General features: G+C 43.4%; 2 protein-coding genes across 5 annotated transcripts in view; one reads left to right on the top strand and one right to left on the bottom strand.

Moving 5' to 3' along the window:
- Window positions 1-16,847, top strand: part of PTGR1 (prostaglandin reductase 1) — a 44,782-nt gene extending 27,935 nt beyond the window's left edge. For all 3 annotated transcript variants that reach the window (XM_006027706.3, XM_006027705.3, XM_006027707.3), the window contains exons 5-10: window positions 64-231; window positions 1,717-1,834; window positions 2,387-2,542; window positions 12,587-12,692; window positions 14,687-14,805; window positions 16,173-16,847. In XM_006027706.3, coding sequence (XP_006027768.1) covers window positions 64-231; window positions 1,717-1,834; window positions 2,387-2,542; window positions 12,587-12,692; window positions 14,687-14,805; window positions 16,173-16,283 — 778 coding nt within the window. In that variant the 3' untranslated portion in view covers window positions 16,284-16,847. The remainder of the gene's footprint in view (window positions 1-63; window positions 232-1,716; window positions 1,835-2,386; window positions 2,543-12,586; window positions 12,693-14,686; window positions 14,806-16,172) is intronic.
- An 843-nt stretch (window positions 16,848-17,690) lies between these two features.
- Window positions 17,691-26,493, bottom strand: part of TXN (thioredoxin) — a 9,064-nt gene continuing 261 nt past the window's right edge. Inside the window, exons 2-5 of one of the 2 annotated variants that reach the window (XM_006027703.3) lie at window positions 23,306-23,410; window positions 21,985-22,044; window positions 19,857-19,922; window positions 17,691-17,916 (exon numbers count right to left, since the gene is read on the bottom strand). In XM_006027703.3, the coding sequence (XP_006027765.1) occupies window positions 17,854-17,916; window positions 19,857-19,922; window positions 21,985-22,044; window positions 23,306-23,410 (294 nt within the window). In that variant the 3' untranslated portion in view covers window positions 17,691-17,853. The remainder of the gene's footprint in view (window positions 17,917-19,856; window positions 19,923-21,984; window positions 22,045-23,305; window positions 23,411-26,493) is intronic. The other variant, XM_006027704.3, reaches the window with a different exon arrangement.

Here is a 26,493-nt window from a genome sequence, read left to right as displayed (position 1 = left end):
GGGGTGCCTGTTGGTGCCCAATAACGGGAAACACTTGTGACATGTGATTTTTTGTTTTTGCAGGATTGTGGAAAGCAAGAATCCCACCTACCATATAGGGGCCTTTGCTGTGGCTAATGGAGGTTGGACAACCCACTTCATTTCTGATGGGAAGGACCTGCAGCTGCTGCCTACTCCCTGGCCAGAGACACTCCCCATATCTTTGGCTCTTGGGACTATTGGTATGCCAGGGTGAGTTACAGGGCACACAGACAGAGGGCAGCTGAACTTTGCTGCATGGGGGATTGTCAGTGTCACTTCACAATACTTGAGTTGAACCAGTGAGTAGTCTGAGATGGTCCTTGCCTTGAAAAGGGGTTGAATTTTGTTCTATCCTCCGGATGGGAGGGTTTTTTTTAAATTTTATCTACACCTTCATTTGAAACTGTTTTTGGAAATAAAAAGAAGATCAAAGACTCAGTCCAATGTACACTGAAGTCCCTAGAAAGGCTCTTGCAGAATTCAAAGGTAGTTGGACTGAGCAGACCCAAAAACAGTTACAGAGTAACTCTCAGAGAAATCCACATTAGCAGCACCCCTGCTCTAGAGGCAGGAGACAGGCCATGCCACTTACACAACAACCAGGCAACAAAAAAAACAACTCGGTGGGGTTTTTTTGCTTTTCTCAAATTCTTTTTTTTAGCAAGATGATGCCTTATTGAGCACCATCCAAGCTTTCAACTTGCTTATTAGTACAAAACAAAAGTTTCTAAAAAACTATTTTAAAAGCAGGCAAGATGTGTATTTTTCCCACATGGGGGCAGTTCACGTTCAGATTACAAACAGATCAGCTTTTATGCTGAGTCTGTTTGGGAAATTTGAGCTCAAAGAAAGATCTTGGGGTGAAGTTCTGAGGACCTGAATGTGTGAACCTCTGTCTCCAATGGAAGCCAGCTTGTAATGTTAGGAGTTTGCTACCCAGGACCTATTTGTGCATAGCAGAGAAGGTGCCATCTGGTTTACATGCTAGGCATGCAGACTTGCTTACTTTGAAATGTAACTTGTACCTGGAAAAGCTTCCGTTGTCTGTCAAAGCTAGAGGTGAACATAGTAACATAGGACTGGGAGGGGCCTCCGGGGCCATGGAGTCGTCCCTTGCATTTCCAGGCTACTTTTAACCAAAAGACTACCCCAAATGGTTACATTTCAATGCTATACTTTGCTGACCCTGAAGATGCCTGAAGCAGAGAGGTGCTGGTAGCCACCCTGTGCCTGATTTTCCCTTACAGGATACAACTATCTCTGTTAGATCCAAGTCTAAGATTACTTCACTAGTATAAAGGAAAGTAATTAAGTTAAAGCCAAGGAGCTACTCTGGTTTTTCATTGTGTTACTGAGATCAGAATTTGCAGGAATCAAGGGGAGAATTAGCTCCATTAACTGTTACAAGAGAAATGAGGATTCTGAAATCTGACTGTCCTCAGAGAGGTGAGGATGAATTGCTTTTCCAGGACAAATTATGTCTTTGTAAATCCAGCAAATATGTTTACGAGATTAGAAGCCCTTTAATTAAAAACACAAGCTATTTTAACAAGTACTTTAGTACTTCTTACAGAATGGCGAAGATGAACCTTTGAAAGAATGAATTATCCCCACCTAGACAGGAGACCACATTACACCTTTGTGTTTGTCACCACTTTACTAATCCACATGGCATATGGTTTCCTTTTCTCACAGCCTCACTGCATACTTTGGCCTGTTCGAGATCTGCAGGATAAAGCCAGGAGACATATTGCTGGTTAATTCAGCAGCAGGGGCTGTGGGCACAGTTGTGGGACAACTTGCTAAAATTGGAGTAAGTGGCTTTAATTGTTCATAATTAATACCACAGATGGCCAAGTTAGGGAAGGGGTGAAGAGGCAGAAACGCATAAGAGTAGGGGGATGAGATGTCTCTTTGGGTCTCTCTACATTGCAATACCTTTTTGAGTTGCAGTCATACCTTGGGATTGAGATGTAGCCATACATTACCTAGCTTGGGTACCAGTAAGAAACCAGGGCAGCATTGAGCTCAGTGTGAACTGACTACATAAGCATCTACCCAGGGACCTGGATGGGCTGTATATCCTTTGCCAGGGATGCAGCATGTCCTCTCCTCCCATCTGTGATGTGTGATATGGGCAGAACAGAGAATCAGGGAACAGATAGGAACCCAAACTGCTAACTTGTATGGGGTGGTTCAGAGCAATGGTCCCCAGTAGGACCCTGCAGCATTCAAAAGCTGCCTGAAACAAGGAGAGGCATGGGTTTTAAATCCCCACTACCTGAAGGCAATGTAACATCCATTTATACATAGATTTTTATGCTGAAGTCACACATGGGCTAAGGTATATTTTCTTTTCTGACAGGGTTGCAAAGTAGTTGGCTGTGCTGGCTCAGATAAAAAGGTTGCATATCTGAAACAAATTGGCTTTGATGAAGCTTTTAATTATAAGACTGTAGGATCCTTGGAAGAAGCCCTTCGGAAGGCCTCCCCCAGCGGCTACGACTGCTACTTCGATAATGTAAGCTCAAATGGGTAGGGGGAGGGGACAAATGAGCAGCTTTCTGCCACTGCTTTCACTTCGCAGGTAGAGTGGGAGCACCAAAGAGAGGCTCTCTGAGAACCAGTCCCCTTAGAGACCCTCTGTTCTTAAGTCCTCTTTTTCAGACCTCCTGTTCACATCTCTCTTTCACAAGCCAAAGGTGCTGGCTTGGGAGCTTCCTGAAAAAGGAGTTGATTTTTACAGTCATTTTTACTTTTCCCTGTTCGGAGGAGGGGGAGAGGAGCTGGACTGTCCATGACTGATCATGGGGCCGCTGTGGGAATAAGATGTCTTGGGCTCTAACTTGGTATCCTGAAGTTTTATTCCTGGTCATGCTGCAAACTTCCTGTGCAGCCATGGGCAAATCGCTTCCCCCCTTGATGTCTTGATTCCTGGTCTGGAGCAGTACTCTCCCTACCTTTCTCCTGTGCCCCTTTGTCTATCTTGCCCATTCAGACTATATGCATTTTGAGGTAGGGTCTGTCCCTTACCACGTCTGTTCATTGCCCAGCACAGGGGCAGGCAGTTATTTTGGGTGGACAGTTGCTTACCGAGTTTTGGCAAGCTATTGAGGGCCACATGAGTAGCACTGCTCCTTGGTTGTCATCTTGAGACCAGAAGTCCTGCTCCTAACCTCTGACCTTTGCCACTGGAAGTCCTTCCCTTTCCCCTGGAAGTACTCCTTTGGGGAAGAGGGTTTGTCATTTTAGGGGAAAAAACCCCAAATTATATACCAAAAATCAAACACCCATAATAATATATATTAATTTAATTAAAAAACAAAATTGTCCTGATTTGTGTGCGTTTGTGCTGTATGTGTAGAAATGATTGCATAATCGCTCAAAATGCAGTCTTACTAGTATATTGTGTGGGGTGTGCAGTGTTGTCGGGGGGTATGGATGTGTGGGTGTGGGGTATGTGGGGACCTGTGGGTGGATGGGTATGGGGGTTTGTAGGGATGTGTGAGTATGGTATTGTGGGTATGGGAGCCACATGGTACAGAGTGGCTGGCGGGTAGGCAGGAAAATGGGGAGAGCGGTGGCAGGGACAGGGAAGAGTGGAAGCGAGTGGGTGTGTGGGATCATGGGGTCCGCACTGGTATCCCAGGGCCAGCACCGGTGGGGGCCGGAGTGAGGTGGCAGGAGCACGGGGCATGAGCAGGCAGGGGTCTGTGGAGCCAGGCTGGGCTGCACCAGCAGAGAGAGAGGGGAGCTGGCCCAGTTCCATAGAGCCCCTGCCACCCTGCTCTGGGCCCAGTCAGTGCTGGCCCTGGGACACCAGCGTGGGCCCATGTTCCCATCCGGCTGTCGTTGGCTCCTACACACCTGCTCACTTCCAGTCCCCCCTGCCCCAGCCCCGCATTACAAACAGGGAAAAGTGCATGCAGCCCCAACCCCAAACACCCTCATGCTCGCCTGTCTGGGCTGAGCAGCAGTGGTGCAGGACAAACTGCTTCTCAGCGTGGGAGAAAAAAGCCTCCCCCTGCTGTGTGCAGCAGCTGCATTGGGCAACTCACAAGCAGCAATGAAGGAGTTACACTGCAGCCTAGCGTGGTGCAGGCTCCAGGCTGCTGAAGCAAACACTGACCTCTGGCAGCGAGGCGGGGGGTGGTTTTCTCTATTCCAAGCAGCAGTTTTTGCCCAGCTGCTGCTGCTGCTCAACCCTGATGGGTGAGCTCAGAGCTGGAGCGGGGCCCAGGCTGAGCACTGGCGGTGTGGGACAAACTGCTGCTCAGTGCAGGGGAAAAGCGGCCCCTCCCCTTCCTACTGCCAGTGCTCCATGGTTCAGCCACTCAGAGCCTACACAATGCTGCCTGTGCCTGCTCTCTGCTGCCACTGCTGCCCTGTGGGACAGCCCAGAGGCACCAGTGATGCAGCAGACGCACAGGACACCCTGCGTGGGCTCTGGCCAGCTGCACCAGGAAGTATCGGCCACGGGGAGAGGAAGGGGCTGCTTTTCCCTCATGCTGAGCAGCAGTTTGCCTTGTGTTGCCGCTGCTCGGCCCAGGCGGGCAAGCATGGCCATGCGGGGTCGGGGCTGTGCGTGCTTGTCCCTGCCTGTACTGAGGGGCTGGGGTGGGTGGGACTGGGAGTAAGTGCGTGCACAGGAGCCAGTGACAACCGGATGGGAGCGTGGGGCCCATGCTGGTGTCCTGGGGCCAGTGCCGGTGGGGCCCATTGCAGGGTGGCAGGAGCATGGGGTTCCGTCCAGCAGGGGCTCTATGAAGCCGGGCAGGCTCCCCTCTCTCTCTCTGCTGCTGCAGCCCAACCTGGCTCCACAGACCCCTGCCAGCCCACATCCCACGCTCCTGCCGCCCTACTCTAGGCCCCGCCAGTGCTGGCTCTGGGACACTGGTGCAGGCCCTGTGCTCCCACACGTCTGCTCACTTCCACTCCCCCCCTGCCCCCACCGCTTTGCCCACTTTCCTACCTGCCTACCGGCTGCTCTGCACCCTGCAGCTCCTGGCTGCATGGTCAGACTGCAGGACTCAGCAGGAGCTGACCCAGCCCCGAGGACTGGGGCAATCACCCATGTTCCTCCCCTGCCCTTACCTGAATTTCCTGCTTTGACACAGGGAGGCACAAACAGCCCCATGGTCCCAGGCCAGAAGCCCCTGCTAGGCAAGGGTTTCCAGCTGCGGGGGGGCAGGGTTGGGCAGGCCTTGCTGTTGCAGAAGTCTGCCATGGTTTCCCCTGGGTCCTACTGCCCCTGTCTCCTGTCATCTTTGACAGGCAGCTGGGGCAGATAAATATTAATTTTCTAAATTTTTTTAGGTGCCCTGTGGGAGGGATAGAATAGCCTGGTGGGTCAAATCTGGCCCATAGGCCATATTTTACCCACCTTTGGCTAGCATGTAGTACCATGGTATACATTGATACAGCAAGGTAAGAAAAAAAAGAACGAAATAGCAAGCTATTATCTAAAAAAAATCAAAATACCCTTAATTTTACTACAAAAACCTATGTGAAACTCTTAAATAAGTGAATGAGTGTTTAAAACATCTCTTCCAGTACCAGCTGACTTGAAAAGGCAGATTCCATGCCTCCTTTCTCTCCCTCAGTGCTGTTGCCTCCCTCAGTCTCTGCAAAGGCTGCCTTTCTTAAGAAAATGAGGGTCTGACCTTTTCCCAGGAAAAACAGTGAACTCACAGAATCTATGGCAGTTAGTAGCCCTTTAAAGAGTTTCTTACTCACTTTCCCATCCATCTCCCTTTTTATTTTGGCACCACTCAACATGCTAAGGAGAAATGGTTCAGCTATTGCTGTCACATTCCACTTCCCCTTCCCACTCTAGGCCACATGACAGAGTCCCTAAAATGTCAGCGATAACAAATCCTTATTTATAAGGACTGTGGCTTCATCCCAGGAGATAATTACAGAATTCAGTCTGGGTCTGATGATTAGATAGAGTAAATGACTGTAGATGCATTCAGTTCAGCAATGCTCTACTGGTTTACATGAGCTAAAGACTTGCCCCTTTCCCCTCCACCAGTGGTATCTTAGATGTTTCCCTTTCTTTGGTGGGACAGGGAAGGACAATAATCACAAATTCCAAGATCTCATTAGTGGTGATTCTGTTTTAGCTCGTTCCAACCACTCGGGCTTTGTCTAGAGTAGGATTTTAAAGTGTGTTAGGCCATGGGAGCTAGATCATTTTAGCACCATAAACTAGTAACTTCTAAAGCTCTAGTCAGGACAAGTCAAGTTATTGTGTGCATCTAAACTGGCTAACTTAAAATCCAGGCTCCCTTTTATGTGATCTCACATCACATCATTAAATTCTTGTCAGCAATGTTTTACTTTTTATCTCCTAGCTTGTTCAGTAGCTGTTGGATGAATGTTTAAGAAAAGCAGCCTTTGTTTCTATTAAAGTCTATCTTACTGAACAATAGCTGTGCTATTCAGCATTCCTCTGGTAGCAGGGCATTTCCACTATTTCGCAAAACTAAATGTAAAACTTGATGGCTTCCCTACCACTCATGCGGCCTGTAAAATGCAGAAGGATCAAGTCATGAGACAGCAAAATCGAAATGTGAGGGGTTGGGGGGAGAAGCCTGTAACATTAGATATTCAAGTACAAAGCCTGAAAATCACAAAGGTGAAAATGGAAGTAAGAATAAAAGAAACCTGGAACTCCTGTACCCTTAATGCTCTCCTGAAGCACTGAGCAATGCCATTTGGAAATTGCTTAGTTTTGGAACAGTACTCTCAATCTTTTTTTTGCTCCAAAGTGAGCTGACACTAGTGCAGCTGGTGCACAAATTAACAAAAATGAAGAAATCTTTGTTTAGAAACACAGGGAAAAAACCTCTATGTTTGCCAATCAAATGGAAAAAGAAGATGTAGCCAATGAAACTTTGCCAAGCTTCACAGAGCACGTTACAAAACTGGGCTTGGAAATAGTGCTACATAATACCGAGAATGCTGTGGAAAACTAGCGTTCCCTTTTTTTCTCAGTGTTTAAATAATTATCCCTCCTTTATCTGTTGAGTAATTTGAAACTATGATAATTTCAGTGCTTTATGTCTGGTATAGACTGCAACTAATATCAGCAGTAATTCCTGATTCTTTTCATACTAGTCTATCACACTGGCTGGTCTTAGGGTCGTCTTTTCCACTGCCTGTCACGTTGGGTAGCAATTTACAACCATACAAAGTGAGAGCAAAATACTGGCAGTCTGATTTGAAGATGTTTAATAGCCATTTACAACTATGAAAAGCAAGTGTAACTGAAAAGGCAAGAATCAGTCCCTGTGTTGAACCCTTTAGTAACAGTTGCATCTAGAACCAGTAACCCAAGCTAGTATTTTCAGACTTGAAGGGATTCTTGTTAGATGTGTCTATATAATGCACCCACCTGTTAATCTCATTTCTCATCTGAACTACTGCAGCCTCTTCTGCAGGGCCTTCACCAGGTCACTGTCATAGTTGCCTTCCCTGTCCTTTGTTCTGATCATGTCTCTTCTTCCTTGAGTCTTATGCTTGCCACCTTTTTCCTTCCATCTCAAACTCTTGTTCTTTATGTTCAAGATTTTGACCAATTGATATCTCAGTACTGATCATCTTCTGGGCCTCCTTTCTTGTGCCCAAACGCTGCCACATCCTTCTACCTTCATCTCAGTGGAGAGAGCAGCCAGGGGGCATGTCTGGCTGGCTGTTGGCTACGGCCTCCTAATCAGAAGACAGTGGATGAGGCCTTCTTTAAACATCTGGAAACTTCCAAATTTCAGGACTTGGTTGTCATAGGAGTTTTAAATATTGGGACATAGAATCATAGAAGTAGGGTCGGAAGGGACTTTGTAGATCTTCAAGTCCGACCCCCTGCCTGGGCAGGAGGAAAACTGGGCTCAAATGACCCCAGTCAGGTAGGCATCAAGCTGCTTCTTAAAGACCCCCAGGGTAGGAGCCAGCACCACTTCCCTTGGAAGTTGGTTACAGATCCTAGCCGCCCTGACAGTGAAGTAGTTCTTATGGATGTCTAATCTAAACCTACTCTCCAACAACTTGTTGCCGTTATTCCTTGTTATCCCAGGGGGAGCTAGGGGAAACAAGGTCTCCCCCAAACCCTTCTGGTCCCCCCTAGTGAGTTTATAGATGGTCACCAGGTCCCCCCTCAGTCTTCTCTTGCGAAGGCTGAACCGGTTCAGGTCCCGTAGCCTCCCATTGTAGGGTCTGCCCTGCTGTCCCCGGATCATGCGAGTGGCCCTCCTCTGGACCCTCTCAATGTTGTCCACATCCCTCCTGAAGTGGGTGCCCAGAACTGGACACAGTACTCCAGCTGTGGCCTGACCAGTGTCACATAGAGGTGGAGGATCACCTCCTTGGACCTACTTAAGATGCACCTGTGGATGCACGATAAGGTCCAGTTAGCCCTGCCGACTGTGACCTCGCATTGTCGGCCCATGTTCATCTTGGAGTCAATGATGGCTCCAAGACTCCAACACAAGACTCCACACATCAGCTGGGAAAGGAACACAGCAGTGCAGCAATTCCCTGGAGTGTGTTGGGGATAACTTCTTGAGAGAGATGGTAGAGAAGCTAAAAAGGAGGGAAGCTCTTGACTTACTGCTCACAACCAGGGAGGAATTGGTTGCAAATGTGAAGGTGAAAGGTAACTTGGGTGACAACGACCTTGAAATGATAGAGGTTAAGATCTTAAGGGTAGGAAGGAACAATTCCTTGACAATCCCTTGATTTGAGGATGATCTCTACCATGGCTCATTGGTGGGTCTTGTGATGACTTAAGAGTCCAATCCTTGAGCCATAGATTCCATCCACAGAAGTTGTAGCTCTTTCTGCAGGAGAAAGCAGGCCGCAGGCTGGGATTCCTCTCCTTTTCCTTTCTCTGCTTTCTCTTCTCTGCTTCAAGGGCAAGGCACTTTACCTCAAAATGAGATTCTGCATGGTTGAAGTTTTGGTGCCATTGGAGTCAGTTGGCAGCCAGCACCTCCCAGCTCTTGATGTCGGCATCTGTTTTCTTGATGTATGCCTTCAATGCGGCCTTATAGTATTAATTACTTTGGTCTTTCAGTGAAAATGACCCAGATTGAAGAGCCCTCCATCCATTCCATATTCAGTGTCAATTCCAGGAGAAAGGCAGTCCTTAACAAGAACTAGGATGACTCAAAAAAAGTGGAAAACAGAGTTAGGGTGATGATGCACCCTTGCATGACCCCAGTTTAGATGACAAACAAATCTGTCTCTGATCCACTACATAAAATGGTTACAGTCATATTGGTCATGGAAAGGCCTCAAGATCTTGATATACTTTTCAGTTCATCCAAATTTGGCCAGTACTTTCCACAAGGCTTCACGATTGTGCAAGCAAAGGCCTTGGCAGGGTCAATGAAAGCCATGTACAGGTTCTGACATTGTTCCCGACAGTTTTCCTGGACCTGGTAGGCAACAAAGATCATGTGAGTTGCCCCCATAGGATTGTCTGAAACCACACTGAGATTCCAGCAGGACTTCCTCAGCAAGAAGTAGAAGATGGTTTAGGAGTTTGCAAGTAAGCATTTTCCCTGCTGTGAAAATGGGGACAATACCTTGATAGTTCCCACACACAGACTTATCTTCTTTCTTGAATATAATCACCATGTTGGCATTCCTCAGGTCCCTAGGAACCTCTTCATTGTTCCAAATTCCAAGAATAAATTCATTCTCCGTACCAGTTCCTCACTGCCAGCCTTGTAGATTTCAGCAGGTGTGCCATCCGGTTCAGTAGCCCTGTTCTTGGTTTCCTTGATGGCACTCCAGACCTCTTCTAGAATAGGAGGATTGGTGAGGGATCCCCTTCCAGGGTGCTGGTTGATGGACTTGATGGGAGTGCCTTAAAGTGCTCTTTCCATCTAGCTTGGATAATTTCATTGTCTTTAAGGAGTATCGAGCCATCCTGCAATTGCAGGAAAGTAGGACCGTAGGAAGTTGGGCCACCGATGGCTTTTGTTACCTGGAAAAAGCTATGCATCTCATGTTTGTCAGCATAGAGCTGCATCTCCTTGGCTTTAACTTGTTACCACTGCTTTTTTATTTCCTGGATCTTCCTTTGAACTTCAGTTTTGAGGAGCTCGAACATCTGCTTCTGCTGAGATGAGGTATCATCTTGCTGAGCAGAATGAACCATTCTCTTCTGGTTAAGGAGGGCTTGGATATCCAGTGAATTAAGGACAGACCAGATGGATGGTGGTTTTAAACCTATCTCAGAGTTCCTCAAATGTTGCCTTCATTCGTGGACAGGGCAGAGAACTTTTTAGGGAGAAACTGTTGGAGGTTCTTACAGACCTCTAGATCTTGAAGAGGTGTATCACAAAATGATAGAATTCAAGATCTTAAGGGTAGGAAGGAAGGTGGGCAGCAGAATAAGGACACTGAAATTTAGCAAAAGAGACTTTAGCAAACATCAGGAACTGGTGGGCAGGATCCCCTGGGAAGCAAGTCTAAGGGGAAAGAAGTCCAGGAAAGCTGGCTGAACTTTAAGGATGCCCTCTTAAGGCCACAGGATCAAGCTGTCCTGATGTGATGGAAGAATGGGAAGTGCAATAGGAGACCAGTCAGGCTAGATAGCAATCTCTTCAATGAGTTGGAACTCCAAAAGGAATCTTATGAAAAGTGAAAATTTGGTCATACTACTAGAGAAGAGTATTAATTTCACACAGGCATTCATGAAGAAGATTAAGTAGGCCAAGGCATGGTTTGAGATGCAATTGGCAGGGGACATAAAAGGCAGTAAAAAGTGGTTCTAAAAGTATGTCAAAAATAAGAGGAACAGCGGAAATACCATAGACTCTTACAGAATGTGGAAGACAGCAGAAAAGGCTGAAGTATTTAATGCATATTTTACATCAGTCTTCACGAAGAAGGTACCAAATGATCTTTGGCAACAAATATAGGGAAGGAGACAAATAGCCTAGAGTAACAGCAGAGCAGGTTAGGAATTACTTAGAGAAGCTAGATGCTATCAAGGAGGTAAAGTCATATTGAATACATCCAATGGTACTGAAGGAATTGGCTGAGATAATTTCAGAGCCATTGGCTGAGAACTTGTGGAGGTTGGGTTAAGTCTCGGAAAAGGGCAAGTATAGTGTCCACCTTTAAGAAAGAAGGAGGAAGAACCAGGGAACTACAGCCCTAGTTAGCCTGCCCTTAGTACCTAGAAAGATCATGAAGCAGGTCTTCAAGGAAGCTATTGTGAAGCACTTAGAGGAGAACAAAGTGATCAGAAATGTCATGGATTCACCAAGAGCAAGTTATATCTGACCAACCTGATTTCCTTTTATGGCAAGGTGACAGGTTCTATAGATGAGGGGAGAGAAGTCAATGTGGTATACCTTGACCACAGTAAGGCTTTTGACATTTTCTCATGACATTTGCTTTCAACAAGCTCAGGAAATACAGACTAGGCAAAAGTACCATTAGGTAAATATATAACTGGTTGGGTCATCATACTGAACAAGTAGTCATCAATAGCTTGATGTATAGTTGGGAGGAGGTATCAAGTGGGGTTCCCTGATAGTCTGTTTTGGGTCCCGTGTTGTTTAATATCTTCATTAGTGATTTGAATTATGATATCAAATGCAAGCTTAGCAAATTTGTATATGACCCCAAGTTGTGTGGTGTTGTGGACACCCTAAGGCTAGGATCCAGAATGACTGGGGTAGACTGGAGAAATAGCCCGCAATCAGTTAGATGAGATTCAACAAGGGCATGTGCAAAGTGCTGCATTTTGGATGGAATAATTGTGTGCACTAATATAGATCGGGGAATGACTGACTACCACTGCAGAGAAGGACCTGGTGGTTACAGTAGACCATAACCTGAATATGAGCCAACAGTGTGCTCTTGTTGCCAAAAAAAGCCAACAGTGTACTGGGGTTTTTAACAAGAGTGCCACTTGCAGGGATCCTGGTTTTCTCTGATAAAAAAAAAATCCCCAATTTTTGGATTTAAAAAAGTAACCCAAAATCCATTTTTCCATGATTTTGATTAAACACCACTAATATATGGATATAGATCTATATAGATGCAACCTATGAATGGGAGTTAATTATATTAGTACTGAGATGCTCATCTTGCTGCTTGGACAGTAAGTCCCTTTCCTATCCTGTCTTACATGTTTATTTAGATTTACCCTTCAGAACAAGACTTATGTCATAATTCTACAAAGTATGATGCAGTAATCTGGGTGCCAAAAATAGGGTTTGTGACATAACTGATTGCAGAAGTCAGTTTGGGCCTGTACTTCCAAACCCCAAATTCCCTAAGTTTGGGAAAGTTAAGATCTGGAGCTGAAATTTGCCACTTGAGTCAGTCCCTGGCTTTTAGAGGAGACCAAATACAATAGAGAATATGATAGACATTGACCAAGTGCCTCATCTTGCAAACACCTAACTTAGCTTGTCAGAAGCTTCTAAATCACCTCCATCTGCTCACTGGGTCCATTTTACATGCTGAAGTGTTTAACGAATCAGTCTTTGCATGATCAATGTGGTTTTTCTGTGTTTCTGTGTCGTTCTGGCTACTTTAGGTGGGTGGAGAGTTTTCAGACATTGCTCTCAGACAGATGAAGAAATATGGGAGGATTGCAGTGTGTGGAGCCATCTCTCTATACAATGACAAAGAGCCCCAGAAAGGTATGCATCTCATTTTTGTCTATCAGGGTTTTTTTTGGGAGGGGAGGGGAGAGGAGGGGGGGCAATAGGCCCTAAGCTGTTTAAGACTGATGATATATTATAGCATTTGCTTGCATCTGCTGGACCAGATTTTGGTAAGTGAAGAGGCAATGGAAATGAGCAGGAAATAAAATATAGTATGTGAGAAGAGTTCAAGGCAAGAGAAAGCCAGGCTAAGAGAAATTGGCTCAGGGTCACTTATTGACATTTAGTGGTTTTTACCAGCTAGATCTCGTTTAGGGCAAGTGCAGCCTATATAGGTGATTAAAAAGAGGCATTTCTGCTTGATAACAAACAAGTTACACTCAATAACCCTACAAAATAGAGTTCATGTTAATATTAGTGATGAAATAACCTATTAAGCATATTTCTATTTTCTAGTGTTATTTAACAAGCTTTTTGAAGTTGAGCCTGGTAATTGAGTATAAAAATGCAGGTTCAGCTAAAAATCTTTGCTGTTCAGCTTTGAACTACAGCTCTTACTAAATGGCCTAGCTGCAGATTAACCAAGAAAATTAAGTTTTCTCTTTGAAACTTAGTTTTTAAACCTAGCTAAGAAGTTCTTTTCCCTGACAGGCTGGTCAACTGTTACAGGCTTTTGAGAATTTAGGACTTAGTAAATTCAAGATTAACCTCTTTCTATTTCAGATATTAAAACTTTTGTTAATAATGAGGATTTAATTACTTGGGTTGATATGTTTTACCCATACCAAACTATTATTCATATACTGTTTGTATTTAAACTCACTAGAACGAGTAGTTGATTTGGGTGGGACAAGCTCCACAAACCTTCCTGAGTCCCCAGAACACCGCTGAGGACCAACAGTAATTTACAGTGGAGCAAACATGGCTGTTTGTGTCCCTTTGTTATGTATTGAACCTTGAGAATATTTGTTTAGAATACTTTAAAGCTGACATGGAATCTCACTAATATAAATCCATGCCCATAATTGTTATACTAGACCTTGCTTATGCTATGGTTCCATATTACTTTTATTGCAAGATAAGTTTGTGTTGTGTTACAATGGAGCTTGATCAGTTTATGGAAGTGATCACCTGACGCAGTTGCAACAGCAGGGACTAGATTTGATGACCTAGGATAGCGGCAGCCCACCTGTGGCATGTGTACCACAGGTGGCACAGGCAGCCTCTGTGTGCCACACAGCAGATCAGGGAGGGGACAGGCAGTACAGCAGCAGATTGGACAGGGAGCAGAAAGCAGAAGAGCAAATCAGGCAGGGATAGGGGATTGGAGTTGCACCCAGGGCTGGTATGGGGCTAGCTTGTGGTATGCTTGCCAAAAAGGTTGGCCCCAGCTGACCTGGGAGATTCCTTCCTGCCGTGTGAAACCCCCAGTGAAGTCAGTAGGAGTTGGGAGTGAAAATTAGGCTTCCTACATCACTTTCAAAAGTGCCTTGAAGTACAAATCCTGTCAGTTTTCACTGGGACTTGGGTTTCTAAGGCTCCCAAGTCATGTAGGCACTGTTGAAAATGTAATCCTTTATTGCTGGGGACAGGTTGGGTTTATATATGTATATCACATTAAAAAGCAAGATTTGTAAGATTTTTCCCCCTCAAAAAAGATTAAGCATTTGAGCTGTTATGCAAGAAACATAGCCTTAAATCTCCCTAGGGCTAAGCAAAAGCAAACGAAAGCCACTTTACTCCTAAACGAATCCTTCATGCAGATTTGAATGCACTTTTTAACTTCACACCTTTAAGTATTTTGCCTTTAAATTTCCTGTCTCCATGTAAAAAAAAAAACCCAAAACCTTTAGTGTCAAATACTGAATGATCTCACTGAATAAGTCAAGCATGCAGCCTTGAGTTGATTACTCATTGACTACCCTCACTATCAGTGTCTGAATTGGAAAGGTCTCTCCTTATTACATGCTTATTTGGGTTTTAAACAGAAGTAACACCACTGTTGTTTTACTTGTTCCTCTCTCTTTCAGGACCTTATGTGCAAGTTCCAATGATCTATCAAGAGCTTTGCATGGAAGGATTTATTGTCTCACGCTGGAACAACAGGCGTGAGGAAGGTCTGAAGGCACTGTTAAAATGGGTTGTAGAGGTAAGGGATGATGGTTTCTCATAGTACAATTTGTCAGCTCAGGTTGACATTTTCTTCTGTGCAAAGACTCTGTCTTTTGTAACAGATGAACCATGTCTGAAGCTGTTTTTCCATGCCTCAAGCATAGGTGAGAGTAGGGCCAAACCAGGCTGCACAGTCAGTGTGGAAAATGCAATGGATTTCTACAACTAAAATGTGTTGCAGCCAAGAAGAAACCAAGCATCAAATACAACTTGGTTCTTAGAGGGGCCACCAGCTGAAAAAGGAGGCTGAGTAGGTAGCAAGGAACATCCCTAAGTATGCATGCAAGTATACTGTATTACAATTACATTACATGCTTTGCTTTGATTCAGCCTCTGGCCAATAAAAATGTTCTGTTTAGAGAGAATACAATTTCTCTCTTACACTCTTCTTTCCTCTTAAAATGATGAGACATAGTATAGCTTTATCTGAAGCTTCATGCTGTGTGGCACTTGGAAAGCCCAACTCCTTCATGCAGTACTTTAAATGAAAGATAAGTTTCTAGTCCTCATGGTTACTGAAAAAAGCTGGTAAGTTTGAACTGTAAAAGCTGCAAATGTCAAAAAGCACCCAAAGATTATTTCAAGCCTCATGGTTTTAGGCAGAGGGCCTGATTCAAGACTTAGAAACACTTGAGGTTTGCTGTATTACTAGGGCAGAGGGACAAAGTGCATCACTGTAGAATTTAATATTTACTCCACTCTTGAAGACAGTTCTTCTAGGCCTCTCTAGAAATGCCTGTCACTCCAAAAAGAACTATGGCATCAGGTGGAAAAACAGCAGCGGACATGCCATTAAAAGCAGAACTCTTAGACAATATACTGATATAACTTAATTTTACTATCTGGTACCCTAAGATATACCAGCTACAGATCTAACATATTATTAAAAAAAATTGAGAGAAGGAAGGATAGAGATGCCTGAATTAGTCTACAAGGTACAACTCTTCGCTACTTCCTGCCTGGCTTCAAACTAACATGGCTATCACCTTCCCTTTGCTTTAAAATTTGTGGTTATGCAAGTCAAAGAGATCTGGCAATAGTTTAAGTCAAGACAGGGTATTAGTCATGCTAGTTTGAAGTCAAGCAGAAAGCAGGGTTGAGTTGCATCTTATAGAGTAGGCAAATTAGATGCATAGTATCTGCTTTTGAGAGTCTGAACTTGAGTTCACTTCATCAGATACTGTACAAGGCAAAGCACAGAGCAGTATATCAAATACCATGTGATATGAATACAAAATACAGGGAAGGAGGCAAAGGAAGGTAGAATGGGGAACAGTTTAAGCTACCATTAAAAGTAAATGACTAGAAATTGGAGTAAAATCCTTTTTTTGTGTGTGTGTATAGGGAAAAATTAAGTACCATGAAGACATCACTGAAGGATTTGAAAATATGCCAGCTGCTTTCATGGGCATGCTAAAGGGAGACAACTTTGGAAAAGCAATACTGAAAATGTAAAGGGAATGTGATCTGTTTCATCATGGAGTACAATGTAGATACTTTTATACTACTATTTTATATGAGTAAGATTTACAACCTAAAGGGAGATTATACTAATGACATTTCAGTTTTATTACCAGATAGTCAACCATTAGTTGCCAGTAATGTATAAATTCATTAAATCATTCTGAGCCTTATAAACTAACATTTTTGTAGTTGTAATCCAACTAATTGCCTAGCAGTACTGAATTGCTTATCTGATGTTTGCAGGACTGCACTGCTGACAGAATTGCTAAACCAGAGGTACCCTTAGTTTCAGTGAGTTAGGGTTTGCACTGAGAAGAAGCCTACTGGCAAATATCCCCGAGGCAAACCTGAAACAGGCTTACCACAGATCACAGCAAAAGCAGGAAGCTTCTAAAATTCTGTGTCTAAAACAATTCATTTAGTTTCAGGAACAACATATGGGGAAGAATAGTACCTAATCTTAACCAGGTTAAATCAGTTCTGTCTTTTAGACATCATTGTTAGAGCAAACTGCGTTGTACCCACGATAAACAAATAAACTGGATATTTTAAAAATATTTTACTGTTTATAATTACCAATTAATGAAATGCCTCCAAGCTATCAACTATGGATTGCAGAGTTGCATTTTCATCTAGGGATAAGAGGCTGGTGGAGTACAGTGATCTTTGTTCTTTAGGCTTTTCTTCTTTACTGTGGAGATCTACAATCTAGCTTTATCAAAGGGCCAACTACATATTAGCATACCTTTGGCTTAAAGGTATAGTTGTCCCACAGGCAGGGCAGATTTTTGCTAACTTGATCTAATCTTAGGCTTGGACCAGGTCCCTCAGTACAAGAGTGGCACTTGAACAGTTACATCTTAACAGACTAGAGGAAACTTAGTGGTTGATTTATGTTACTAACTGCTGAAGCTCCTCTTACTATGCTCAGCAATAGAGCTGTACAAGTGGCTGTTTTTGCAATACAAGACAGGGTATATGAACTGCAGCTCTGGCCAGATACTCAGCTGAATTAGCTAGCCTCTCAACAAAGAAAGGCTGTAAAGGTGGGAATGAGTCAGCAGCAGTATAGTAAGGAGGGGGTAGGGGACAGCAGCAGGGATCCAGTGCAGTGAGACACCAGCCTGTATGGGTATTGGTACTGCACAGATCAGCCATGTAACAGTGTAGGTGAGAAGCACAGGAATGGTGGAAGCAAGTGCCAGGGGACAGAGGTATAAGGGTCAGGGTGCCTGCTCCCTCTTTCCCCAATCTCCTCATGGTAGGGGACATTTTGAAGGGCTTAAACACTTGCCAGAAATGATGGCACATTAGGGCAATGTCATCCAATTTATCCTTTGGAAACTGCAGTAAAAAAAACAGGCTTTTATATGAGCTTCAAGTACCACACACAACAACTGAAGGCAAAGAATTGATAATTTTATTGTACTCATTTACAGTCTGAAGGGACAGTTTATTTTGATATTTACTTTCAAGCTAACCTGATCAGTCTAAGTAGAAAAAGTTACGTGCTATAATTTAAACAGTCAACATTTGTTCACGCTGTTTGTTGGATCCATTGCTACATTAGTTCGTGAATACTCTCCACCAGCTTCTCTTTGTTTGCTCCAGAAAATTCCTTCACCTGCAACGACAAGTTGTTTCAGGCTATACATTTTAGCTCTATTATTAAATTAAAAAAAAAAAAAAGATAAATTAATGCCAAATACCAAATCACTTCCAGTTATACCACATTACACTCCCTTGGGGGTGGATGGGGAAATATGGCTATTCCTGCTTTCCAGCTGCATTTTCAAGGTTTTGGACACTTTAGAGTCTGGTTGTATTTTTAAACAGGTACCCACCAAGTTAAACATTTCTTAAGAACCATGTCTCCATGCCCATTGCAGCTCCCAGCCCAGTAAGTCCACTGCTCTCAATTGTGTCCTTACACTGCAAACTGTCATTATCCAAAGAAGTGACTGCCAAGCCCACATGTGTTGACTAGGAAGTGCATGATAATCACACAGTAGGACCAAAACTCATCAAGATGTATGAAGTTTAGCTAACACAGCAAAAACTTGCATGTAGCTACTGAGGCAGTTGCTTGTTTACAGAAATTAATTTTAGGGAAACACTGCTGGAGATTCATTAAAGACACTGCCAGTTTAAGAAAGTTAACTGCCACTGGCTTGAGATGCACAACATCTAAAGACCTAATACCAAAGGGCCAATTAAGCCGAGTTTAAAAGCCAAATCACAAAAGGCTTTAGTGTACAACAATGCCTTTTCTCCAACCCCTCCCCACAACATGTGTGCTTATTAAGCTTGGGAAAAAGGTCCTGTGCTGGAAAGAAGGGCAAAGCTAGAGACACTGCATGCCATGCAGCTGTCAAGATGGCTACCGCTTGCATTTGCTCAGGAAACTGAAGGTGCAGTCTTGTCAGCCCTCCCATAGCCATAGCTATCAGTCAAGTACTGCAGCTTCTGCCCAAAGCAGCAAGGGAGCTATTATCAGCATCTTGATGAGGCTCGTGCTGTAGAAACACATCAAAATTTACGGAAGTTCCATAACGAACTACTTGCAACAAACAAGTAGTAGTCCTGCTACTGCCCTTTGCAAGGGTCTGGGGCCTAGCCTCATGCAACAAAGGAAAAATTCTAGTGCCATACTTTCTGGACACTGTTTCCACGAGGATTTACTGTGTCACAGTCTGCCATGATTCTGGAGAAGTCTCCCTCCACACTCCTTAACATTTTGCCTTCTGAAAGAGGAAGACGTGTTTTTGTTTGGGGGTTTGAGAGAAAATATGGTGCATCAGTTTGGTCGTTGTGAAAAATTGTTACTTCAGCCTCTCTACAAAGATGGACAGTAATCAATGGCTACCTTGACTTTTGTTTTATTACATGCTTCATAATGTTTCAGGAGAGTTACTACTGTAACTGGTAAATGCTAACCTATTGCAGTGGGTAAGCAGAGAAGTCGCACAAAGCCAGCTGACAAACGTCTGGGTCCTGGGGCAAAAGTGAAGACTGCCTAATTCTGACTAGTGAAGATTATGAACTGGGACATACATTTCAGGTATTTCCCTGAAATGGCAACATGCCAGACAACTGTCCAGGACTCAACAGGTAGTTTGCTTTTTTTTTTTTTTTTTTTTTGGGGGCGGCTATTAAATGTTTGTTGGTTTTTGTTTTTTTAAGTATATTTTAGCAACCCATTACTCTTGGCTAGAAAATCTAGTCTCAGGATACATTAACTTCCTTGCGCTTTATTAGTTCAAAAGTCATCTGCATCGTGGACAAGTAGGCTAGCTAGCAAGCTCTACAAAACATGAGCATCTTTAGCTTTGGAAGACTTTCTTGGTACATGAAGCCAGATTCCATTCTTCTTCCTCCCTACCCCCAAAAGATCATGCAAAGCAATTATCTAAATTTTAAGATAATTTTAAGATTTTAAGCCTTTCTAGGCCTAAACATAGCTACTATTGATCTGGGTTCAGATTCAAGGATTTCAGCATCCAGTGCTCTCCTTCCCTGGGCTACTTTCCCCACACCTGCCCCACCAGGAATGTGGAAACTTACCCGCTTGCCGTTCTTGTAGAACAGGAATGTCGGCATGCATTTGATTTGACAATGTTCAGCAACATCCTAGAAGAGAGGAAGTTTCACTGGAATCTTAAGATATAAAACTTTAGTTACAACTAGAAAGCAGTCTGTCTAAAAACTGCTAGAGGACAGACTGGAGCCAAGCATGTACTTGCTACCAAGTAAAGCGGTACATTTCAGTGGAGTCTACTAGTCAGCTAAAAGCTATAGTCTCCTCATCTCTTCTAGATTTAGAGCAGTGGCTCTTAATTTGTAAAGAAGAGGCACCCCTCAGAATCAAGGCACACCTCCAAGTTTATCCAAATTGAGCAGTACCCCCATTTCAGAGACTTACAGTGCTTTCCTCTTTGCAAAGGAGCCAGGTAATAGGGGCAGGAGAGTGGCCAGGCAGGCAAAGCCAGAGCCTGCCCTTATCCACTTATCTCCTTGCACTTTCTGCAGCACCCTTCAGAGGATCTCACTCACTTAAGTATAATCACTAGTTCTAGTTTCCTCTGAGGGACTGTTTGACAAACCCAGGATTTTAGAGTCCACACAGCTACCAGGAAGCCTCATTGTGTCAGGTCCCATTCCAAGCAAGTTGTGAGGGTGTACTCCACCGATAGGTTGAGCTACCAAATTCCAAGAAGTGTTCCTGCTAAAGAAGTTGTTGCTCAAGTGTGTCCGAGGCCAGAAGGAGAATCCTTAAAAACTGAAGCTTAAGGCAGTGCATTCATTATTTCAATTGTGTCTCAGCCAATCAAATTTAACTGGTGCAATAACAGGAAAAGAAATCCCTGCCATTAGGGGCAGTTGGGACACAACCCTTGGGTAAGCTCTTGCTTAACAGCAAAGGGAATGGATACAAGAGAAAGTTTGAGAAATATGTATTCTTTGGCAGAGGTCAGGTGAGACTCATCAACAACATAGGTATTTAGTGCCCTTTCAAGTGATTGCATGACAGCCAATTAATGCACACCATTACCTTGTAAAAAAAGCCTCAAGAAAGCTCCCCATCTAAGGGCACCACCCACAACAATGCCAAACATCTGGTAACATTAGAAGCTAATCCTATGTGTAAAAACATAGAACTGCTCCTGCCAAAACAGCATTTATAGATTTTTTTCAGTATCATGTCTTGGCTATGAAGTTAACTTGCAAGCTAGAGTGCCTGCCTGTCATATGTGCACTTGTCAGACTGCATACCTGACACACTAATGTTGTTTACAGCAGTTCAAATATCAGAACATGTACTGTAAGAACTCCCTCAACATGTAATCTTACTAAATGAGTATTTCTCATGTTGATACAATTAAAAAAAAAAAAAAGCTGAAGCCATACAGCATTCCTACTCTATTTTCCCCACTAAAGAACATTTCTAAATTTAATAGATATTGGCAAAAAACAGCTTTCAGGGAGAAGCAGGGATAAGTTAGACAATCCTAAGAGTACAGCAGCAAGGAGAAAGTTGAATTTACATTGGCTCTTGAACTCACAATCCCTGCAAGTGGTTGTACTCTGTTTCAGAGCAGTAGCTAGACAGCTTGCCTGCCTTTTGACATGCCATCAGTTTATTTGTACTGAAGTCAAAAAGGAAACAGTACTGGTCCAGTAATGCCAAAGTTCATGGGAAGATTAAGTGATCAAGGCCTGAGCATGGCAGGCTCTATGAGTGCTGTTACACTTGTAAGGGCCAAGCAAATTTTAGCTGCCTTATCAGGACTGAAGACTTGCTATCTTAAAGTGTAAATCTGAGTTTTCAGTCCTGGTAAAGCAGCTAAAGTCATCTTGTTAGCACCTTTCTTCCCTATGCCTGCAGTGAAGACTATGGAGTCTGCCAGACAGTAGTACAAAGCCAGACTGATTAAAGTTCAGATGCACAAGTATAAGTCCACTATAATAATTTAACATTTCCCCAGTAGGACATAAGACACCGCCACTCTTGAAAGGTCAGTCAGTCCTTAGCTTTCTTGCTCTGTAAAGCTAAGAAAATACGAGAGCAAGAGTAACACTACCCATTTTCAGCAAACAGAGTATTACACTGCATGTTAAAATCTAGTTCTATTGTCAGGAGTTATATGACCAACAGTATTATTTTTTCCACTGTATTAATTCAAGACCTTACCTGAGCATCATCCACATCAACCTCCAGGAATACTACATTATTATATTTTTCCACAAGTTCCTAAAATTTAAATACCAAAGATTAGTGTTCTAGCTGCAGCTTTATTACCCTCCCCCACAAGCTTGGTCTCATATTTTGGGGAAAGACTAATTCCCCCTCCCTCCCCACTTAATAAAAAAAAAAAAAAATGAAGTCCCATTTCCATTAGTGCTATTTTACTAGCTGGAATTCTGGTCTCCAGAGTTCAGTTAACAGTATAGTGTCAGTGATGGTCACCAAAGCATCCATGACTTTACTTTTCCATCTCCAATCGGAACGGATTAGGAGGAGGATTTTATTTGGGCATTCCCTGCTCTGCCTCCAAATCATTAAGTCTCACAACAACTTGTTCTGGAAATATTATGATGGCTATAGGGACACACAAATATTAAGGTTTAGAACCTTCCAGACACAGGCAGGTCAGTTGAGGATTTATAGCTGTACACATATTCTTCTCTAGTTTGATCTAGTTTGCAAGATAGTAGTCTCCCTGCTACTGAACTGCTTTTAAAGTTAACATTGTATTCCTTTTTTCTTCTTTTGAGCAAGAGTGCTTAATTGGATTATTTTTGAGACAGTCCATCTCCATTTCAAAAAGGGAATGGATCCAAACTTAATACAGTAGAGCTGCTTTGCTTTTCCATGTGCATTTACAATTTTGCAGATTGGGGAAGTAAGTGTATAATCCAGTACCCTGTTGGAATACTGTGTTGAAGCCAGGGAGCATGTAGGGCCACACAAACAGCCACAATGCAGTTGCTGCTGGCCCTACAGATCTGGCCCAGAAGTACACCCTGCAGTATGGATTCAGTCCAAGGCCTTGGACAAGTTTGACACCGCTGTCTTAGGGGAAATCAAAATGCAAGGTACTTATTCTAGATTTGAACAGCTACCCAGACCATATAGCAATATAAAACATCGATATCATTTTAGCCTTAATTACAATTTCAGAATGACATCAGTATTTCAGATGGGCTTCTGAAGACAGCCGATGCAAGGCTCTCTGGTATCAAATAGAACAGGTTTATTTACATTCTCTGGACCCTGTCATTTACCACAGTGCAGTTAAAAGAAAGTCTCACTTATGCATGTTCTTTAAAATTATTCCATGTAAAAATGTCTAGCATGTCAGGGATGTGGTTACAAACCGCACTAAGGTCTTCTTGACTATGTCAGCTGGGGACTTGTCAGACCTCTCATAATGAAGTAGTTTTGAAGCACTACATTAGTTTTTTTACCATTGAAAAATTAGTGAAGTGAGTATTGCTTGCCAGTTACTTACATGGAAAAAAGGCTTGATCATTTTGCATGGTCCACACCATGTAGCAGAGAAGTCAATAACTACAAGTTTATCACCAGCTGCCTTCAATTCAGTCTCAAATTCAGCCTGGGGGGGCAGGGAAGAATAAGAGAATAAAAATTAAAAACATTAAGTTCAATTCCTACAAGTGAATACAAGTCATTTGCCTCTTGATGACCAGCGTGCTCTTGAGCTTTAGAATTCTTTTTAGAGCAGCTGAGAGTTCATTATGAAGAAAGAAGTAGTGTCAACATTTTGTACAAATGCAAAATAAGACATTTACCTCATCCACAACGAGAATCAGTTTAACAATAAAATGTTTTTGTAACTAATTTAATACCTTTTACTAACAGAAGAGTAGACATGCCACCTAGAGTTTTACTTTTGTTCAGATTAAGTCCCAGGAAATAATGATGTCTTCTTAAATGTCTCTTATGTTATGCTGTATTGGAATACAAGTCTAACTTTAATCCAAATCTCCATTAACACATCTAGTACTTGTTTAACTAATAGGGCAACACAATTTTAAGTGTGCTGATATACAAGAAAAGTGTTTAGCAAAATATGCTTTGCATAAAATGTCCAGAATGGGGGAGGTAAAGTGTTATCTTCAGTTAGTGAATTAACTTGGCTACCACATCAAGGTATTAGAACTTGTAGCTTTCCATTCTCCACATTTAGCTTTTATTAAAGTGGGAGTGGGAGAAGTCTCCTGCATTTAAAGTTCAATAAATTTGTGTGTCAGCTTTGAAAGAAATTAAAATTAAAGGAACTAGCTGGTCCAAGACAATATCACACAAAGAAGATGGTTTAGTACTAAAGTGTGATGCCAGATGTTTAGCAAACAGTTTTCAGTCTTAAGTGAAAGTACATTATTTGCTCCTAAAAAGTATTCAAGTGATTTTAATTCCATAAATTTAAGCCTTAAATGCAGTTTGAAGCTGGCAACCTTATTTAAAAACCGGAAGCCAATATGAACTAAATGTAAGCACTATCATCAATTCTGAAGAGGTTCCCACCACTTAGTCACTTTTTTTTTTTTTGGACAAGCTCTGAGTCAAGCCATTTTCCCCACCAAAATATAATGGCAGACATGGTGTCTTGGCAGAAACTACAGCCAATCAAAAGATGCCACTTCAGGCTCTAGACTTGAGTTATAGTACATGTTCCTGATAAATAATGCATACAGGTTACTAGTAGAGGAAAAAGTACAAGTGGTCAGGCTTCATCAGACAGATCTAACAAGTTAAGCAGGGCTTCCCCCCCATGCCGCTCTTTTTTTATACACTGACAAGTTCAGAGCCTTTAAGTGAACTCCTTTATTCTAGGCAAACTGGTATAATCCAAGCAAAAACACAGACTTTCTCTATCAGAGATCCTTTTTGTACACCAGATCTTTCCACACAGCTATTCCTGAAAGTGCAATTTTAAATGCACCACAGTCTAGTTCTTTAATCATACAGTATTTTAAAGCACTGACCTTGTATACCAGAGTAATAGGTATCTACATCAGTGCCCTGATAATACACAGTTCAAACTGATATAAGTAATCAGTCATAACTGTGCAAGTCATTGTATATGCATGCCAAGTGATGCTCTTGAGTAACTATGCACAGGAAAGCAAGTTTCTTCACCACTCCCTTTAGCCCAGGGAGTCAAACTCATCTGGCTTCCCTCACCCTTTGTCACTGACCCTCTGGCCCTGTCTCAGCATACCTGTTGCAGCAGCTGTTCCAGCTTATGCAGGACCTGCACTTTCTGCAGCTCAGATCCTAGCGCAGCTGGAATAAGTGATTTGTGTGGCATGCATGGTCCAGTCAGAGCAGCAGGGATAGCCACCCCAGGGTAGGCACTGCATGCAGCACCTGCTTCAGCCTGTCTAGGATCTGACCTGCACATTGCACCTTGCTGGCACGGGCTGGGTGTACACTGCATGCAGTGCAGCTGCCACTTTGGCCAGACTGTGCCAGCATGCATTCTGGGATCTGCACTGAATGCAGCTTGGGTCACAGACCAGCCGGAGCATCTGCTGGATCAGGTATGCTGGGGGAGGAAAGGAAGTCCATGGGCCCAGTCCAGCCCCATACCATGGGAAACCAGACCCACATGGGGCATCAGACACGGGGGCAGCACTGGGGCCAAATAGCAGGGGCCACAGTATATTTAATACCCACCCCTGCTTTTGCCTTCTCTACATCTTCAGGCATTACTAGTGTATATTTACCGGGGCAGAAGACAGCTCACTCAGTGCATTCCTTTAGACTGAGATGCGAGTGTATGGGTGAAAGAAGTTTAGCTAACCAGCTAGTAGAATTAGCAACCATCCTGCATCTTCATCTACCAGTTTCCTTCTGGTCCCAAATCAAAAGCCCTTTAATGCCAGTTACCTGCTGGCATGGGTGGCCCTTGAACTCTACACCTGGAAGCATAACAGCAAGTAAGTAGCTTGCCATGTGACCAGAGGATGAATCATGTACTAGGACCCAGTTCCACTAGTCAGAGGTTATGATGTAAATTAGAGAATGTCAACTACAAAGACTGGAGGATTAAATTTGTCTTTTATAGCTGGGAGCAGCAGGGGATTTTTCCTCTCTGCCCCAATTAGAGCAGTGCAGGAGGCCTTACAGAGTAGGAGCAAGTGCCAGGAAGAATTTAATCTAGAGCACTAATCATGCAGCAACTGTGGCTGCTAACATTAGCTGTGCTTGCATTTTTCTGAATTATGATTTATTTCATGTGACACTTGCCAAGATCAAGCCAAAAGCTTCTGCTGTTTCAGAACCAAATCCTCACCTTCCCCCAAGATGCGCCGCCCTGCCTTCCCTCCCACACCTGAGCCCACAGCAAGGAGCTCCCGCCTGGAGGCTCCCACAGCTCCAAGATCATTAGGATTACTAAAACAGACTGCCTCGTGCTGCCCCAGCCTACGCTACTGTCTTTATACAAGGAAAAATAAGAGCCTTGCTCTCCCTAATCCTCAGGGAAGACCAGGACAGTTATTCAGTGAGCCCAAGAGCCTTCAGAGCATGCTTTTTAAAAAGAAAGAAAAAAAGGAAATTGATAAGAGAAAACTGGACTAGTCTACATAGTAGGTAGAAAAATGGAGGCAGAAAATGAGGCTGAAGATCAGTCAGGGGGAGGAGAGAAGCTCAGGCGACCCGCCCTGCAGC

This window comes from Alligator sinensis, unplaced genomic scaffold, assembly GCF_000455745.1.
Source record: "Alligator sinensis unplaced genomic scaffold, ASM45574v1 scaffold371_1, whole genome shotgun sequence".
Lineage (NCBI taxonomy): Eukaryota > Metazoa > Chordata > Crocodylia > Alligatoridae > Alligator > Alligator sinensis.
This window is presented reverse-complemented; position numbering and strand designations above follow the sequence as displayed.